General features: G+C 39.9%; 1 protein-coding gene across 9 annotated transcripts in view; it reads right to left on the bottom strand.

The window, feature by feature from the left end:
* CLYBL (citramalyl-CoA lyase) overlaps positions 1-19,720 on the bottom strand; it is a 231,246-nt gene that overhangs the window by 87,804 nt on the left and 123,722 nt on the right. For all 9 annotated transcript variants that reach the window (XM_080658596.1, XM_080658601.1, XM_080658598.1 and 6 more), the window contains exon 2: positions 18,485-18,671. In XM_080658596.1, the coding sequence (XP_080514722.1) occupies positions 18,485-18,671 (187 nt within the window). The remainder of the gene's footprint in view (positions 1-18,484; positions 18,672-19,720) is intronic.

Consider the following 19,720-nt stretch of genomic DNA (forward strand, 5'->3'; position numbering starts at 1 on the left):
AAAGGATCGAAAAAGTGATTATATCTGTTAGGGTTCTTTCTGAAGCAAGGACAGAAAAGCACCTCCAACAGGCTTACACCCAAAGTGGCTTTAGGGGCTCAGATGAGTGTTTTCGGGTCAGGGGTGTTTTCACTTCAGGTTCTGCTAGAATCAGGCCCAGCCAACACTCTCAGGGCATGGTTCCTCTCTATCCCTCATTCCCATCTTCTCTGGGGAGGCTTCATTTTCGGTTCCATGTGGCTCCCCAGGCACCATGGCTGCAGCAGCCCCAGGCTCACCTCCTCTCAGGTGAGATCCTTTGAGAAAAAAAAACCAAAAAACATGTATCCTTTCATCTCACAACAGGACTGAGGTTCACTCTGATTGGACTGAGCCAGTTACTGTGGACAGCTGAATAAAATTCACTGATGGGTTACCCCTGAATCCCAGACTCCCTGGGGGCTGAAGCCACACTCAGATCACATGGACAGGAATGGAAATCACCAGCTGACCACTGAGGAAGGAAAAATGCAAACCACAAATGTCTTCTAGACCCATTCACATTGTTCCCAGGAGCATTTCCACTCTTGCAGGAGACAAAGATTTAAAACAAAAGTCTCAAATGGCTCTTGGATCATGGGAGATCCCAGTGCTCTGCTCAGGAAGGCACTGCTCCCTCAGCCCCTAAGGCACCCAGCCGCAACCTGACCTGGTGTGTGCACAGAGACACGCAGCTCTTCTCCAACATAAGCAAACACATGATATGACATGACAAGACATGGCATGATTGCTTCACATGTAAGCCTCTACCAGAAAACCAGGGTGTTGATGAGACTGATATCCACAAAATTATCCCTATTAGTACATGGGATGGATATGCACAGGATACCCATGTGATTATCTGCCACGAAGACACGCCCTTCCCTGATTCTAATGCGTTTACCTTCCTCCGTGTAGGCAGAATTGACACTCACGTGGTGACTTCCTCCAGATACACACGTGATTGATGCCCATGCAATTATCTAGCACAATGTTATGCCAGTGATTGATAACCATGTGATTATCTGCTAAGATGATACCCATGCAAATGAAAATTGGCAAGTCCTGCAAGCTCTAATAATAACCCTCACCAGCAAGCCAAAACCAATGGTTAAGCCGTAAGGAAGTTTCTTCTTTAAAAATAAAAAGGCTGCCCATACATTGTTAAATGTATATGCATATCTGTATCTATACATGTGTGTATAAATGTAAGTGTGTGTGAGAGAGAAATCCATCTTTTTGTAGCATTTAAAGTAAAATTTGGAATTGGAATATAAAAGTGGGGGAAAAAATGTCAAGGCTCTTTCCAGCTCTAAAATTCTCAGATTCTAGGGTCTAACGATATCTAGGAAAATGTTTTTGATGTCACAAAAAGTAGCATCAGTTTGTATCTTAGTTCATAGACTTTGGTTTCTAGTGACTATTTTTGGCTCCCTGGGGACCATATAAAAAAACCAGGAGAAGAGAATTACTGATGCAAATAACTATGTACAACTGAAGGTGGGGTGCTGACATGTGCACCAGCAGGGCCACATTTCCAACTCCAGAGCACGTGCCGTATTATAGACAAGGCCACACTCAGCTTCACTTCCTGGCCTCCATGCTCTTCTTAAAAAGAAACGGTCTAAGTAATAGAATGTTTAGTCACTTATCTTGCTCCTTTTTCCCAATTCACTGTTCTGACTTTTGAGAAAAGCATGTAATATCCCCATAGAATTTGATTATTTTCTTTGTTGTTGTCAAAAAATGCTAATCCATGAAGAGAACCTTCCTGGGTAATGTTAATTCAGCTGCCTGTTTTATAATAGGATTATGTTTTCCAGGATTTCAAAACCCCACTTGTTAGCTAGCAAATAGACTTCCACAACAGCTATAAAATCTAATTTAATCCCTATTGGCATTAACAAAATAGCTGAGGTACAATTTACGTCTAACTACACTTAACACCCTACAACCTCCAATAAATACATAACATTTCTTTTGAAGTTATAAAAGGAAACTGTTCAGTGGGATAACCAGAGTCTCCTGGGTCCAATCATGCAATATCTCTAAGGCAGAACAACTGTTGTTTACATACGGTAAGGATTATGGGGAAAGTTTATTTAAACAGATTAATTCATGTTTACATGTATTGATGCTCCCTTTTCCATCATGCAAATTCAAGTTAAAAATGATCTTCATTTCTTTCATTTGAAAATAATTATAGGGGGAGTCAACTACTTGGTCTGTTACCATTTAGTTTAAGAACCTAATTAGGTTAGAATACATTTCAGAATAGAACAAACACTATGCCAAACTCAAGGTAGGAGGCTGATATCATATTTCACTTTGCAAGGGGGAGGGCATTTTTTGGAGGGTGGGTGAAGATAAGGGAAGGAGCCCAAAATGACCCCATGAGCCAGAGAGAGTGGTAAGATGATTCCCTTTTGTTTCTGGCTCCTCATTCCTGTAGCACCCTTTTTTCAAAAATGGAGTTGAGTCGGCATTAAAGGGCCTTCTGGGAATGTAAAATTCGAGCGCTGTGAAACAGACATATTTATTCTCCCGCCCCTCCCACCCTTCCTCCTTCAGACAGGTGACTATCGGGAAACTTATGGTAGGCCAGATGGGAGCAGAGATATGCTGGCAAGTACTGTTTCAAGATGAAGGAGGGGAAAACAAGGAGGCTGACATGTAACATATCAAAGAATCTCCAAGCACTAGGAAGTTGAACATGAATCTCGGGGCAGTCCAACTTCTTTAAAGATGCAAATTGCAGTCAAACACAGAAAACAGTAGGGTTCTGTTTATCCTTTCACCAAGGGTGCAAACTGCTAATCAGGCTCCATTGCTGGGCTGGCCATTTTGTTTATCAATAAACAGGAAGACAGTTAGCCTATAATTTTCCTGCCTAGGACTGGTAGCCAAAAGGAAATGCTGGCAGCTTGGTAGTACTGAGTTCCAGTTGCATCAAAACCCAATTATTATTGTAATAATGTATGGGTGTTTGCAAGTTGCACAGGCACACTACACATGTCCACAGAATCATGTGAAACATATTGGCAGGGAACGAGCTTGGTGATACATGGACTAAGAGGACCTGTCAAAATAGGCCGGTCCTCCAAGATCTCAGCTGGGGAGTGTTGTTTCAAAACACACACACACGCTGGAAAAGAGTTAACATGGCAGATATGGAAATCTTTTACATGTTAACACAACATAACAAAAACAAGGCTTGACTAAAATCAAACAACAAATAGGCAGTAATCTCAGCTCCAAAATGGGAAGTTTGATTGGAATGTGCTATAATTACCACGACAAGCTCTATTACCACAGAATGCTGTACACCCTCTGAAAGAGATGCTCAGAGTTGTTTTCATGTCAATGTAGCTACCTTCCTGACATAAGACCCAAATCTAAAATACAGGACAAGATTTAAAACCTCATATATTAACAATAATTCAATCATACACATGTTTAGGCATTCATATTGTCCAAATTATGACCTTAGTTCTTTGTTCCATTTTGTCTGTACAGATGCATCTGTGAAAGATTAAGGTGCACTCTGAACTTCATGTAAATCCTGAGATGGGGCATTACAAATATGAAATACTAAAGAACTATAATTTCCACAACACATGTTTCCATTTTTCCCCGATTTTAACAGATTTATGGTGCTTCTATTAATATTGAAATAATACATGTAATATAAGTTATATTGATCATGTGTAACTCATTTATTCATCAAATGTTTGCTAAGTACCTACTATGTAGCGTGCACTATGGTAAGGTATGGGGGATACAGTGGTACCCTTTTCACAAATCTGACAGTCTAACAGGGAAGCAGATGTGGAACAAGTCATTACATTAAGGTGTGATCCTGTCATGATGGAGTAGGTGGACCAGTCACTTAACAATTATCTTCTGAATTGTTAATTTCTGGAATTTTCCACTTAACATTTTTGGACTGTGGTTGATCCCAGGTAACTGAAATTGCAGAAAGCTAAACTGCAGATAGTTCTGTCACACCGGAAGTACCAGTACTCACTAAATGGTCTTAAGCAGGGTGGGCAAACTTTTTGACTCGAGGGCCGCAATGGGTTCTTAAACTGGACCGGAGGGCTGGAACTAAAGCATGGATGGAGTGTTTGTGTGAACTAATATAAATTCAAAGTAAAGGAGCGGAGGGGAGAGCAAGAGAACTGGATAGAAAGCCGGATCCGGCCCGCGGGCCGTAGTTTGCCCACGGCTGGTAAGTCTTGCACCTTTCAGCACCATGGTCAGCTCTAAGTCCCTGTCCTCGTAGGAAGTGCAGCCGGGGGATAAAATGATTGTGGGAAACTGCCTTCAGCCCAGAAATGAGCCAAAATTCAAGGAGGCTGTCATCTTCCAGACAACCCAGGAGGGAGGTGTGATCATGCATGTCTCTCCTCTGACCCTCAAAGTTGAAGGCTTATATGTGTAATTTGTCTCTGGGGAAAACATGGAGAAAGGCCAGTTGTGTCTCCCAGCCAGAGAGCTATGACTGCCCGGATCAATGGGAGTGCTTGATCTTGTTTTCCCTGACTCTCTCACGTCTTTACTCCAAAGTTGGGTTTTACATACCGACTTCAGGCTCCCTCTGCTCTGAAACCCTATTTGGAACATTTTTTCCCATTTATTGACTCTGTCTACTTTGCCTTCCCACATGCATCTATCCATCACAGCTTCAGGAAAGAGAACCTCTTGACACTCCCTGTGCCCTGCAAACCCTGCATCAGATGGGCTAGACCATCAACCTTCTCCTGCTACTAGGGAAGGGAGATTAGACAATATGGATGATAGGCTTAGGGAAATAGCCTTTTGGGGCCCAACTCTCAATTGAAAAAACTTGGGAAGTCTTTGGAAAACCCACTTTCACCTCAGGCCAGCTCACTGGATCATCTTTCTCACTAGGCTTTTGCTCTTCAGATCGATGTCTAGGAAGGTATTTTTGGTCTAGTTATCTGGAGCTAATCAATTCTTTGCCAAAGAACACACTGCTTCTTAGACTACATTAGCTGGAAATTCAGGGCCCAACTGCTAAATTTTGGAGGTTAATTTCTAACCAATGGTTAGCACAATTGCATCACATGGGGAAAATTATAAAAATATATTTGAAATAGACAGCATATCTATAGTAGAAATTAAACCAATACCACCACATCCATCACCAACCTGAGAAGCTCTGCTATAGTTAAAATAGATGGTAAAAGTGTAATATTATTATTTTTTTGTTATCTCTCTAAATAAAAATGTTGCATTATGCCTTAAAATATTTCCATCTATTTATTATTGAAAACATGGTGGTATTTAATTCTTTATTTTGAAGTGTGGCCTCTAAAATAAGAAAACTTGAAATAAAACACTATTTGGTATCAAGTATGTTACTCTGCAAGATTTTCTGCTGTCACCCCTTTATTTTGGTGGTGGCTATGTGTACTTGTTCTTTAGTCACAGAAATTTAGCAAACTGCAACCTCTTGGGCTCATTTTGTGAAAATCACCTGTAGTCTCCTGGTTTAAAAAAAAAAAAGAGTTTTTAATTGGTAGCTAAACTTGGAATAAGTAAGTTGAATGGTTTTCACTATAGTCTCCAAGCTATTTCTTACTTCATTTCAGAGGAAATGGCTGCAGTTCCCACTTTTATAAAGTTGCAGTTCATTTAAGCTAGGTTCCTTTCATTCAATCCTAATTTTGAGCTGGATGGAGCTCAAAGATCTGTTTCATTGTCATTGCCTATGCCTGGGCGTTCCGTAGTCAGGTATTTCATATTAGAGATCATACTCAGTCTTACTTAATTGGATTCCTAGGAATTGCAGGAAAAGAAATAACTGACAATTTGAAACCTGCATCTCTTTGTAAAGAGATTTTGTTGAGCTCATTAAAAGGAAATTGCTGACTATTATGACCCTATTAGAGATATTTTAATTCTTGCATTAAGAAGATGCTTGTTTTAAAGACTAAAACAATGAGGGTAGGTGGAGGGTATTTTTAAAAAAAAATTTTCTGGGTTTTAAAAAAAACAATTACTCCACAAAAGAGGACAGGTTATTTAAGGATATGAAGAGATTGACAAAAGACTGAAAATACTTTACTACTTTTATGAAAACCTGGATAGGTTTTTATATCTGAACCTTTAAGGATCAAAAAGACCTTGCAGAGTTGCTAAGCACAGTTCAAGCTTTCCATACTGTTCCAAAAAGACTCACAGATACCCCAATTCCTATTGAAGAAATCTCCTAAGCTCTCAAGTCTTTTAATAAAGGCAAGGCCTCTGGGAGAGGAGCCCTCCCATCCTAATTTCACACCCCTATTGAAGAAGAGTTAGCTCCTCACGCCCCTGTATACATTTAAACATTCATTGCCCGTCAGTTAGCTTTCTCCCTGTGGGGAGAGTACACCTCGCTAGTCTACTAATTTATTTCAAAGTGACAGCACTGAGGTATTTAACATTTAGCCAAATGGATTTGCGTGTGCATATGGTAAGTACAAATGGTACTTTAGTGTCCATGTATGTGTGTGTGTGTGCACATGCTCAAAATGAAGTCAAACAAGAGAGCACAAATTAAAGAGAATACATATGTTCACAGGGTAGAAAAGGATATTCCATGTGGATGGCACATAAAGGTATTAGAGAGTAATTCAAGAGTTAACTGGTTTAAAACAAGGAGTGTCCGGAAATCATTCATATTACTCAAAGATTAATAATGAGCCAATAACCTTCACTGATAGTTGGTGTTTCTTAATGAGCAACTCATTCGCAAATGCAATGACTGTAGATTCTGCAGAGTCTGACAGGAGTCCTTGTATGAATTATTTGTTCAAGAAGAGGCACCTTGAGAGTGGCTTACTGTGGGGGACACCATCACACTCCCCTGGCCTATACAACCACTGACCTTCCTTAAGGTCTCACATGTGTCCTGATATCCAAGACGGATGGAGGGAGCAGAAGCATTTAAAGAATACTGCCCAGGGAGGGGTGTGTGTGATCCTATGGAACTTCTGAAAAACTGACTGGTGCCAGAGGACAAATGGCTTCCTCTTGCTTTTAATCGTGGAAGACAGCTTGGACAAGACAGCCTCCCGGCAGCCGTGCCCTGTGCCAGGCAGAGCAGGTGGTAGTGAAGGGAGTCCCTGCTCTTATCCCTATGGGCCAAGGGCTACCCTGGACACTGCTAAAGGCAGCTCTCCTCAGAGAGCCCATCCCCTCCCCATGGCAGTCCTGCTGCCTGTCTCCCATACAGATAAAATCACTGTGAATGGGTCTTGCTCAGGACCCAGACCTCAGCCCAGCTCTCCCTTGCTCTGAACTGTTCTCACAGGACCCAGGCCCTCGCAGGCAGATTCGCTGTCCTTAGAGCTTTTTGTTTGTCTACAATAGTTTAGGGAGAAGGTTAAAACAACAGCAAACTTGGCAGACTCCTATCTGTGCCAATATTTTACCCTATGACAGGCAGGAATCTAAGGTATGAATCAATACCAGCACACCTGGGCATTCTAAGCAATCATTAGAGACTTGAATTATACATCAGACCCATGCCCAGGAGTACAACTGCTATTTAGGTATTAATCAAACACACATATAGCACTTATTATGTGCCAGGCACTGTTCTAACTACTTAAAAAATAGCCCATTTAGCCCTCACTGGTTTGGCTCAGTGGGTAGAGTGTTGGCCTACAGACTGAAGGGTCCCACATTCGATTCCAGTCAAGGGCACATGCCTGGGTTGTGGGCTCAGTCCAATGTGCAAAGGGCAGCCAGTCAATGATTTCCTCTCATCATTGATGTTTCTATCTCTCTCTTCTTTCCCCTTCCTCTCTGAAATCAATAAAAATGTATTTTTTAAAAATAGCCCATTTAATACAATTTTATGGAGTAAATACTATTTTTACTATGATTACCTTTCTTTTACAGAAGAGGAAACGGAGGCACAGAGAGGTGGAGTAATTTGCCCAATGCCACACTGTTTAGGATGAGATGTTAACAGAATCCAGACACAGTTTAGCTCCAAAGTCTGTGTTTTGGGCCATCAAATATGTTCCTCTATGTGAAAGAGAATGTGCTCACTATTCATTTTCCTAAAAGTTCTAAGCTTTATTCCTTTAGAAATAACACTGCTGCTTTTTAAAAAAGCAATATTTATTTAGCACTTGAGAGTTTACATAGTGCTTTTCTATTTGAGTCTCACAGCTGGTCCTGTGGCTGGCAGGACAGGTTTCATTGTTACGCATCTCATGGGGACAGATAAGGAAAGAGAGGCTCAGGAGATGACAGGGCTCAAGTTCCCTAGCCAGAAAGGGTTAAGGTAGGGAAATTCAAGCGAGTCATCAGTTGCCAAGCACCCTACCCTTTTCACTGAACCAGGCTGTTTGTATCAAAGTAAGTTGCGCACAAGTGACATCCCAGATTTCATTAGCTTAGGTTCCTATAGAAAAGCCTTTCTTGAATCACAATTCAAGTTCCTCCTTTGTTAACATCTGTTAACATCAGAGTTCCTCCTTTGACTTCTTAAATGGTCAGTATAAGACCCCTTATGACCATAAACTCCTGACCTATCTCCACTCTTTACAAATCAAATTAGAAAAAAAACATGAGTTTATGTTTATATAAGTTGCTTCTGTGCTTCAGAGGGGATTGTTTTCTCAGGAATTATTAGAGGCTATGCTCACCCAAACAAGAAAGCATACCAGATACACAAAGTCATGGGACACAGAAAACAGGATATCTTAACACAAGAGAGAGGGGAAGGAGTTGCAGTCCAGACTTGAATGGATCAGAAGATTCAAAGAGAGATTTCTCCAAGAAGATGAAAATGATAAAATACTGGATGCTTCTGAACATATTATGAAGAGATTTAGACAACTAGTGAAGAGGTGGGTGTTAAATTAGTGACAATTGAATAGAAAATTAACCCAGAAAAAAAAATAGGTTGGCAGAAAAGGAAAGGTAATTAGTTTATTACAACATAGTTCAACTCTAAACAGTTTATACACTGAATACTAATCTCATCAAAGTTATATATAGTTGTACTGAGACAACTGAGGGATGGCTCACACATAGTGGGGATAAGATGATAATGGGGACAGAAACAAATCCCATAGCAAGGAGTCAATATCATGCCTAAAATTGGGGGGGAAATCAATAAGTATATTACTTAGAGATATGGGAGTGAATTCCATAATAAGCTAGAAAAGGTAAAAGGGATTCTCCCTGGAGAGGGAAAATGAAATAATAGTTAGGGGGCTGCTTTATTTCATAACTATTTGACTCTTTATGTATAAGAATAAACTTTAGACTAATTTTGTTCAAGTTTACAATAAATATTTTTTAAAAGAATGGGTACTTTACTTTTGGCAATGTGGCAGACCATATTCTCTGAAAGGCCATCCTACTATGAAATGGATAAATTTCAACAAAAGCGCTTTTTACTGTATTGCTGGAATCATAAGAAGGTAAGGTAATTTTCCAGAGGCCAATATAAAATTATAACAACAAATAAGTTGAATTCTGATTTATGAGAGGTCAAAAAATTAAAAATTTAGGAACCAAAGCCTCTATCAGACCTGGTATAATGTTCTAAGCCTGCAACAACTGGAAGGTGGGGAAAATAAACTGCAGCTTTAGATTAGTACTATCCCTGACTCCAGGCAGACACATACTCTCTTTGGAGGAAAACCTGCCCATCCTAGACACTTATAATTCCAAGAATCAATTCCAATCAATATGGGTTCATACAATGAGTATAAATCAGTGGACAACAAAGCAATTGAGATGCAAAAATCTTGAAATTTCCACATTCAACAGATATGAAAAATAATAAAAGTGAACTTCCATATATGAAAAATATAACCAGAGGATGGGTTAAACAGATTAGACACAACTGAAAAAAGAATTAGAAAAGTGTTGCTTAGATATGAAGAACTAATCCAGAATATAGCACAGAGATAAAAGGAGACAAAAAATATAAAAATATAGTAAGAGACAAAGAAGATAGACTAAAAAGTTCCTAAATATGTCTATCTGGCATCTCTGAAGGAAAATATAGAAAGGATGGACTACAAGCAGTATTTAAGGTACTAAGGGTGGAAATTTAAAGAGCTGATAAAGGACACAAACCCACAAATATAGGAAAAGTAACTTATACTATGTGAAAGAAGGAAAAAGAGAAGGGAGGGAAGAAGGGATAAATTAACTGTAGTCAATTTCTAGTAAACCTTCAGTACACCGAAGACAAAGATCTTAAAAACCAGCCAAGGAAGAAAAGACAAGTAACCTAGTTTTCAGATGACAACGAAGTTCTCAATAGCAGTAATACTAACCAGAAGACAATGAAATAATATCTTCTAAGTTCTGCAAGAAAATAATTGTCAAACTAAAGTTGTGTATGCAGCCTAACAGTAAAGATATTTTCAAATAAACAAAAACTGTGAGAGCTTTCTATCAACAAACCTTAGCTATAAGGAAATTCTGAAAGATGCACATCAGGAGAAAGAAAGGCTACCTGAAGATGCAAGAAGAAATAATGAGCAGAGAAAGCGGTAAAATATGTAGGTTAATATAAATAACTAGCCGAAACCGGTTTGGCTCAGTGGATAGAGCGTCGGCCTGCGGACTGAAGGGTCCTGGGTTCGATTCTGGTCAAGGGCATGTACCTTGGTTGCGGGCACATCCCCAGTGGGAGGTGTGCAGGAGGTAGCTGATCAATGTTTCTCTCTTATCAATGTTTCTAGCTCTCTATCCCTCTCCCTTCCTCTCTGTAAAATAGCAATTAAATAAATAAATAAATAAATAAATAAATAACTAGAGGCCCAGTGCATGAAATTCGTGCGGGGGGTGGGGGGGGGTGTCACTCAGGCCAGCCTGCACCCTCTCCAATCTGGGACCCCTCGAGGGATGTCCGACTGCCCATTTAGGTCCGATCCCGGTAGGATCGGGCCTAAACGGGCAGTCAGATATCCCTCTCACAATCCAGGAATGCTGGCTCCCAACTGCTCGCCTGCCTGCCCCTGATTGCCCCTAACTGCTTCTGTCTGCCAGCTTGATCACCCCCTAACCACTCCCCTGCCAGCCTGATTGATGCCTAACTGCTCTCCTGCCCATAACTGTTTGCCCATAACTGCCCTCCCCTGAAGGCCTGGTCACCCCTAACTGCCCTCCCCTGCAGGCCTGGTCCCCCCCAACTGCTCTCCCTGCAGGCCTGGGTCCCCCCTAACTGCCCTTCCCTGCTGGCCATCTTGTGGTGGCCATCTTGTGTCCACATGGGGGCAGCCATCTTTGACCACATGGGGGCAGCCATCTTGTGTGTTGGAGTGACAATTTGCACATTACTCTTTTATTAGATAGGATAAAGGCCTGCTGCATGGGTCGGGGCCGACTGGTTTGCCCTGAAGGGTGTCCCAGCTCAGGGTGAGGGTTCCCTTGGGGCATGGAGCAGCCTGGGCGAGGGTCCTGTGGTGGTTTGCAGGCTGGACACGCCCCTGGGCAACCCAAGTGGAGGCCCTGGTATCTGGGGTTTATTTATCTTCTACAACTGAAACTTTGTAGCCTTGAGCAGAGCCAAGCCTCCTGCTCCCTCCGTGGCCACAGCCATTTTTGTTGGGATTCATTTATCTTCTATAATTGAAACTTTGTAGCGGAGGCCAAGGGCTGTGGAAGCTTGGCTTCCTCCATCACCAGGGGCAACTCAAGCCTCCTGCTCTCTCCAGCTCCGTGGCTGCCGCCATTTTTGTTGGGATTTATTTATCTTCTATAATTGAAACTTTGTAGCCTTGACTGGAGGCCTGGGCCGGCCAGAGTGTGTGGAAAGCTTGGCTTCCTCCATTGCCGGCGAAACCCAAGTCTCCTACTTGCTCCGTGGCTGCAGCCATCTTGGCTGGGTTAATTTGCATACTTGCTCCTGATTGGGTGGTGGGCGTGGCTTGTGGTTGTAGCAGAGTGATGGTTAATTTGCATATTACTCTTTTATTAGATAGGATTACTATATATATAAAATGTTGATATTAATAATGTAAAATTCATAGCTTTAAAAGAGATAACTACAGCCCTAACCGGTTTGGCTCAGTGGATAGAGCATCGGCCTGCGGACTGAAGGGTCCTGGGTTCGATTCTGGTCAAAGACATGTACCTTGGTTGTGGGTACATCCCCAGTAGGGGATGTGCAGGAGGCAGCTGATTGATGTTTCTCTCTCATTGATGTTTCTAACTCTCTATCCCTCTCCCTTCCTCTCTGTAAAAATACAATAATTTTTTTTTTAAAGAGATAACTACAATACTGAGCAAAAATAACATAAACTACAAGGAAGATGATTGGGTTTAAAATTTTCTGAAATTCTTGTGTTGTCCAGGAAGAAGATACCAGTTAATTTTAGGCTTTGTTAAGTATATTTGGTAAAATTTCAAGGGTAATCAATAAAAGTTAGAAATATAGTCATAGCTTCTAACTCTAAAGAGAGGAAAAATGGACTGATAAAAATAAACCAAAAAAGTCAAATAATCTTAAAAAGCAAAAAATATGAGAAAAAGAAGAACAGGTGAGGAAAATAGGACAAAAATATAATGGTATATTTAAATTTATCAGTAATTACATTAAACTAAGTGAATGACTGTTTCAGTTAGAAAATAGAGATTATTCACATGGATATAAAAAATTTAAAAACAATAGGAGGCATATTTAAAACAAATATATAGAAAAGTTAAAAGCAAAAGGCTGAAAACAATATACTAGGCAAACACTAACCAAAAGATAGCTGATGTATTCATATCAGACCACAAAGACAAACTTTAAAACAAAAAGCATTTTGGGGGGATAAAGAGCATCAGTGCATAATAATAAATGATTCAATATACCAGGAAGATATAATAATTCTAAATTTGTATACACCTAATAATATAGGCTCAAACTATGAGCAGCAAAAACTGATAGAACAACAGAGACAAACTGGCAAATTTTCCATTGGAGAGTAAATTTCAACTAGCCACAATAATTGATATATCAAGCAGATGAAAACCAGTAAAGATCTGGATATTTTAACAACATAATTATCAAGCTTCATCTACTGGAAAACATAAAGAGCTCTGCTTTTAGTAAACAGAAAATACACATTCTCCTTAAGCACTCATGAAACATTTACAAAAATGGCTCATGTGATAGGCCATACAGCAGGACATTTCCAAAAACCGCATCATGCAGATCACATTCGGTAACCATCATGCAACTAACTAGCGGTCAGTAACAAAATAATGAATTAAAATACCTGCCATACACTTGGAAATTTTTAAATTCTAAGTCCCTGCTGCTCAAACTATAGTCTGGGACCATTCTTGGCCCACAAACTCTGACATGACCACACCACTGCAGAATCAGAATAAAATGGGAATGTGAATTTAGAAACTGCCATAGCAATTGGCATTGCTATGACACTCAAACAGCATTTAATTTTCTAGCAATTCTTTTTTGGGGGGATTTTGCAAAAGTGTAATCCGACAATAGATTGGAAATGCTTTAAAAATAAAGCAAAGCAACAACAACAAATAAACATAACCAGACTAGCTCTTCACCGCGGAGAGTTTGGGAAGCACTCTTATGTATCTCATGGCTCAACCAAGAGATCAAACTGGAAATTAAAAAATACTTAGAATCAAGTGATAATAAAAAGTATGCCTTTTAATAGACCTATCTTGTGAGTTTACAATTGTTTACTATTTTTCCTCTCTCACCACCTGCCTTTGACCCCTCCAGGTTAGGGGCCATGCAGCCATCTTTGTTGCCCTCCTGTTTGCCATGATGCCTGGTTGAGTAAGTACTCAATACTTATTTAAATATTGAGTGTTTACATTTACATATTTAAACTTAAATATTGAATACTTAAGTAAATAAATAAAAATAGCAGCCCTGGAATCCTGCTTCTAGTTACTCCATTTCTGCCATGTTGGCCTCCCCCAAGTGTCCTGGATTCACCAGGAATCCGTGATTACTTGGCTTATTTTCACTGTGTCCCAGCAAGCAGGGGCTTAGACAGGCCTGCATCTCCTCATGCATTTAACAATGAGGAGGAGAAGATAAGCAGGAAGTGGAGACAGTCTTTTCATCACCCATGCTTGGGAAGGTGAGTGGTAGTGCCTTCCTGGACATGAAGGAGCTGCTTAAACACAAATTGGATTAGCAGACCAGGATTAGAGCCCGCTGGAAGGTATTATATACTTAGAAACTGCTCTGAAAACTCCTATTGTTTTCATTACAAGCCCATACTCCACAGAGTCAGTCAAATGAAATACTGGGTTAGTCTATTAATAAAATGAGATACGGAGCATTGTCTCAATGTGCCAAGGTTGTGTGTTCCATCCCTGATAAAGCAAGGTTGTGGGTTTGACCCCCAGTCAGGGCACATACAAGAAGCAACCAATGAGTGCATAAATAAGTGGAGCAACAAATCGGTGTTTCTCTCTCCCTTCCTCTCTCTCTCTCAAATCAATAAAAAAATTTTTAAAAATAAAATGAGATCAAATGAAGTGACTATGTTTTAATAATATCAAGAAAGCTGAACTAGGCAATAATAGTTCAGTTTAGCAAAACTATATGTATAACTAGATAATCTGAAATGAGAGGTTTAACATGTGTTTCATAAGAAATAAGAACACTGAAAGTGGTCTATATCCTATCTCCTCCACCTGGCCGGTGTGGCTCAGTTGGTTGAGTGTTGCCTGGTACACTGAAGGGTCGCCAGTTCCATTATTGGTCAGGGCACACGCCTGGGGTTGCGGGTTTGGTGCCTAGTTGGGGTGCACGCTGGAGGCAACCAATCAATATTTCTCTCTCCCCCTCTCTCGTCCTCTCTCTCTAAAATCAATAAAAAATATTTTAAAAAATAATATTGAGCCGAAACCGGTTTGGCTCAGTGGATAGAGTGTCGGCCTGTGGACTGAGGGGTCCCGGGTTCGATTCCGGTCGGGGGCATGTGCCTTGGTTGTGGGCACATCCCCAGTGGAAGGTGTGCAGGAGGCAGCTGATCGATGTTTCTAGCTCTCTATCCCTCTCCCTTCCTCTCTGTAAAATATCAATAAAATATATTTTTAAAAAAATTAAAAAAAAATTTAAACAAGAAAGATGATTAAGAGGTGACTTCAAGACAGAAAAAATAATGTGAGATATGTGAGAAGTGTCAGACATATGTAGACATTTCAAATGAATTGAAATCCCAGGTCTAAATGAATTATAGTCCCAAAACGCTGAAAGAATTTGCAAATATGAACACGGAATTCTTGTCATAATCTCTGAAAAACCAAGGAACACCTAAAGATGACAAAAAATAAAAAGCTTTCAAAAAAGGGGAAAAAGGTTAATTATGGAATATGCTGACAGATAAACTTGAGGCTGACTATTGGCAAAAATTCTAGGAGATACAATTCTGCCATTTACTGGCACTGTGACCTTGGGCATATTTCAAAACTTTTCTGTAAAGATTCAATGAAATAAAATAGAAAGCATTTAATACGCACAGAAAACACTCAGCAAATGGTACCTATTACCATTTTTGTGTCTCTACATTTCCAAAAGAAGGTGGCAACAACTAGGTACTGACGTGGGTTTTTCAAGGTCAACTCTCATTTAGCTAACCTCATTTTTCTGGGGACACATAGGTGTGGGGAGAAAGTATTCCTAAAAGGTGTGTAGGGAAGGTCTTCGTTTTGAAATGACACTAGATAAAAATCTCTTATAATATCCTTGTGAAAAGACTGAATTTTAGGAGAGTTGTGTGGACCTCTCCATGCCTCAGTTTCCTTATCTGTAGAAGGAACATACTACTACCTCACTGGGTTGTTATGCAAAAAGCCCTTAGAACAGCGCCTGGCATGTAGTCAGCACTATATAGATGCTTGGTAAATAAACTGGAACAGAATTTCTTAGTGGCATGTTTGTAAAGGACCTGGCTCCAACCTCTTCAACATTTTCATCAGAAAGTTGCTAAAATTTCATACAGTATATGTACTCAGATAATATAAATGTTGGATGATAAAATAAAAATCCACAAAGACCTTAACTGTATTTTAGGCTAGGGCTATGAAATGAAATACATGAGATAAAATTAAATCCTGGATAGAGATTTTAAGAAAAAAAAAAAAAAAAAGTTTTTTTTTTTTTTTTTTTTTTACAGTACTAGTCTGGCTTGCCAGAACTTTCTGTAGATAAGAAAGGGAAATTTAGTTGATTAAAAGCTCAGTGTGCAGCCCTAGCCAGTTTGGCTCAGTGGATAGAGTGTCGGCCTGCGGACTGAAGGATCCCAGGTTCGATTCCGGCCAAGGGCACATGCCCGGGTTGTGGGCTCAATCCCCAGTGTGGGGTGTGCAGGAGGCAGCCGATCAATGATTCTCTCTCATCATTGATGTTTCTCTCTCTCCCTCTCCCTTCCTCTCTGAAATCAATAAAAATATATTTTTCTAAAAAAGAACTTCTTTAAAAAAAAAAAAAAAAAAAAAAAGCTCAGCGTGCATAAAACAGTGTGTCTATTAATTAATGTGAAGTTAAGTGTATGAGGAGAACGGGAGTGTCCTGATGAAGACACAGACGCCAAGAGGGCAGGCACAGTTTGTCCATCATAAACTCTTTTCTCTCCTTCCCCTCCTTAGGTTCCAGGTACAAGAATGAGCTCTGGCCCTAGCTCGTTTGGCTCAGTGGATAGAGTGTCAGCCTTGGAACTGAAGGGGTACCAGGTTCGCTTTCGGTCAAGGGCACATATCCGGGTTGCAGGCTCGATCCCCAGTGCAGCCAATCAATGATTCTCTCTCATCATTGATGTTTCTCTCCCTTCCTATCTGAAATCAATAAAAAAAAATATGTATAAAAAAAGAATGAGCTCTGGGTACAAGAATGAGCTTAGGAACACAGATAAACAGAAAAGAAATTAGAGGCAATAACAAGTAATATTTCCAACTCATCTGGATGGCAGGACACATCCTCAGGTGGGTATAAGAAGATGGCCTCAAGACATGTGAAGAAATGTAATTAGAAATTTATGAGGGCACTGAATGCCTCACTGTGCTACATGCCAAATAAATTCCCCTCTAATCACGATTACTGCAGGATTTATCTAATCTATTTCCTGTAGGAAATCAAGCTACTCAGAGGCACTTTATCACATTTTTTCCTCCTAATAATCCCTGTCTCTGACAAAGAAGATTTTGTTATCCCACAGTATAGATAAGAAATATAGGCAAAGAAGTAAAGTTAATTGCCCTAGGTCACACAGAATTGGAATTACAGTATAGTATCTCATCTTAGTGTGCACTACATGAGTTTTGGAAGGGAGTATGCTGGAGTCACATTATGTCCTTCAAGAAAAGGCTGATTTACCTTAATGTATGGCAGAGAGAAGATTAATTGTATTTTCCTTAGTGCATGTCGAAGACCTTGAGTAGACACTTTAAATTCCACATGTTTAAGCCTTTCCCAAATACTTGGAAAGCCTGAATTGACCATTAGGAAGATGCTAGAAATTAACTTTCTTAAAAAATTTAAGCAAATATTTGTTTGCTAGAATCTCCAAGAAAAGCAATCAATCAAGAAAGTTGTATAGTACAGCCATGCTATTCACCTAAGGCAAGAAACTATCCCAATAGGCATATATTGAGATGGTCAGCTCCTCTGCTCCCAGGCTCCACAATCCATTCCCAGTCCAACCTCACTGTCTAGGGACTAGATAAAAGTTAAGTGAAAGCATGCTTTTAACAAAGAAAGTCCAATGCAAACATTAGTTATTGTTCTAATGATTTACATATTTCACCTAATTATTGAAAAAAAAATCCATGTTCATTATAAAAACCTGGAAAATGAAGTTAAGCAAACCAAAATGAATCAAAAGCCCCCACAATGCCACCATCCAGCAAGAATCTTTTGTACCTATTTACAATTGGATGTTTTCTGAGGCTAATTTCTCTGGTCAGGCCATGAGTAAATCAGCCAAAAGCTGCAACCCTAAGTTCTATGCACAGTTTCTCTTTAATTAAGTAGAGAAAATGGTGACTTATCTGTAGAAACTCTCTTTTATTTTCTTGGCACTTTTCCCATAAGAGATAAGACCACTACTTAAAATACCTGGCAGTAAAAAAAAAAAAAAAAGAATAAATTCCCAATTGCTTCTTACTGGCCTGAAAAATTTATGCTACATTTCTAAAAATAAGTCACTTATCCAAACTAGCAAATATCAGGGGCAAAAAGGATTATGACTATTTCTTTTTACATACACATAGCTGCATGTCCTGAAGGACATGATTCTTCCTTTCTCTTAAAGAAAAGAGACACACACATTCAGAATCTATACAAGGGCTGAGTCAAGGATAGATTAGTCATCAGCAAAAGGGGAGAGCAGTCGAATCTTTCCAAATAAGCGAGCCAATGTTCCCAGGAGAGCACCACATTTCAATCCATTTGTTTTTCCCATCCTTAGCAAAAAAAAAAAAATTACGCCATTACCTTTTTGTTCATGGCCACGCCATCCTCACAGTCGAGCACCGCACAATCTACATTCAGGGATGGAATCTTCTTTATTTTCTTTTCATCGTTTCCAGGTACATAGAGCACTGCCCTCCGGGGAATATACTTGTGACTGGATGAGGAACTATAGCCAAGCCTGGGCACATCAGCCGCCAGAGAAGCTTTCCTGCAGGAGACATGATTTGGATTAGTCCAGAATAGAGTTTATTTACAAATTTTTGAAAAACCTCACTTTAATTCAAAATTAGAATAGAAAACATGGATACCCTGTTTTAATTATGGCAGAAGACAATCACACATAACAAGTAGGAAAACAATAATAACAGAAATAACCAAGAAACAAAATGTCATTTGGGCTGAGGTTTACTAGTATATAACACTGTTTAGTGGCACAATTTTCTGAGAAAAGGAGAGTGTACTTATTTTTTCTTGGGAAAACACTTCCAGTATTAGTATGCTGTCCATATCCATGGAGAAAAAGGAAAGACATTTATATCCAAAAGTTCCTAAATAACATCACTATCTACAATTATATGAAAATAAAAAAATAAAATATAAACTATGTAAGCATGAGTCTTTTCCAGTAGACAAATAAATGATTCAAGTTCAATTTTAACAACAAAGGATAGTTGGCCACTTCTTGAGTAGAAAGGACAGTTAATGAGAAAAGACCATTACTAGCTCTGTAATTGCAGGCAATTTAATTACTAGAAACTTCAGAGTCTTCATTTATAAAAATACTCATTTTGCAGGATGTGAAGAGGATTAAGAAAGAGGAACTAATGCACATGAAGCACTTAGCGAGAGCCTGGCAGATATTAGCTCCTTGATGTGTGGTGGGCGTAGCAAGAGTAGTAGCAGCTGCTGTTGTTCTTAATGGAGAAACTCTAGCTGTCAATAGCCCCCGCCTGCTCCTAGACACTGCACTTTCCTTCCTTTTCCTACTGTGCTCAGTCTGGCCTCCTGAGGAAATAAGAGGAATTGGCCAGAAGCTCCGATGGCTCACCGTAGCCCTTATCCCTCCCCCTCCCCTGGTCCATAGCTTGATCCTGGAAAAACCAAGTTTTTATCTCATAATCCTATATAATAAAAGCCTAATATGCAAATCGACTGATCTTTGGAACAACTGGTGGAACGACTGGCAGCACGACCGGTTGCTATGACGCACACTGACCACCAGGGGCAGCTCCTCCACAGGGGAGCACCGCTCAGCCA

Source organism: Plecotus auritus (assembly GCF_963455305.1).
Source record: "Plecotus auritus genome assembly, chromosome: 3".
NCBI classification, from domain to species: domain Eukaryota; kingdom Metazoa; phylum Chordata; class Mammalia; order Chiroptera; family Vespertilionidae; genus Plecotus; species Plecotus auritus.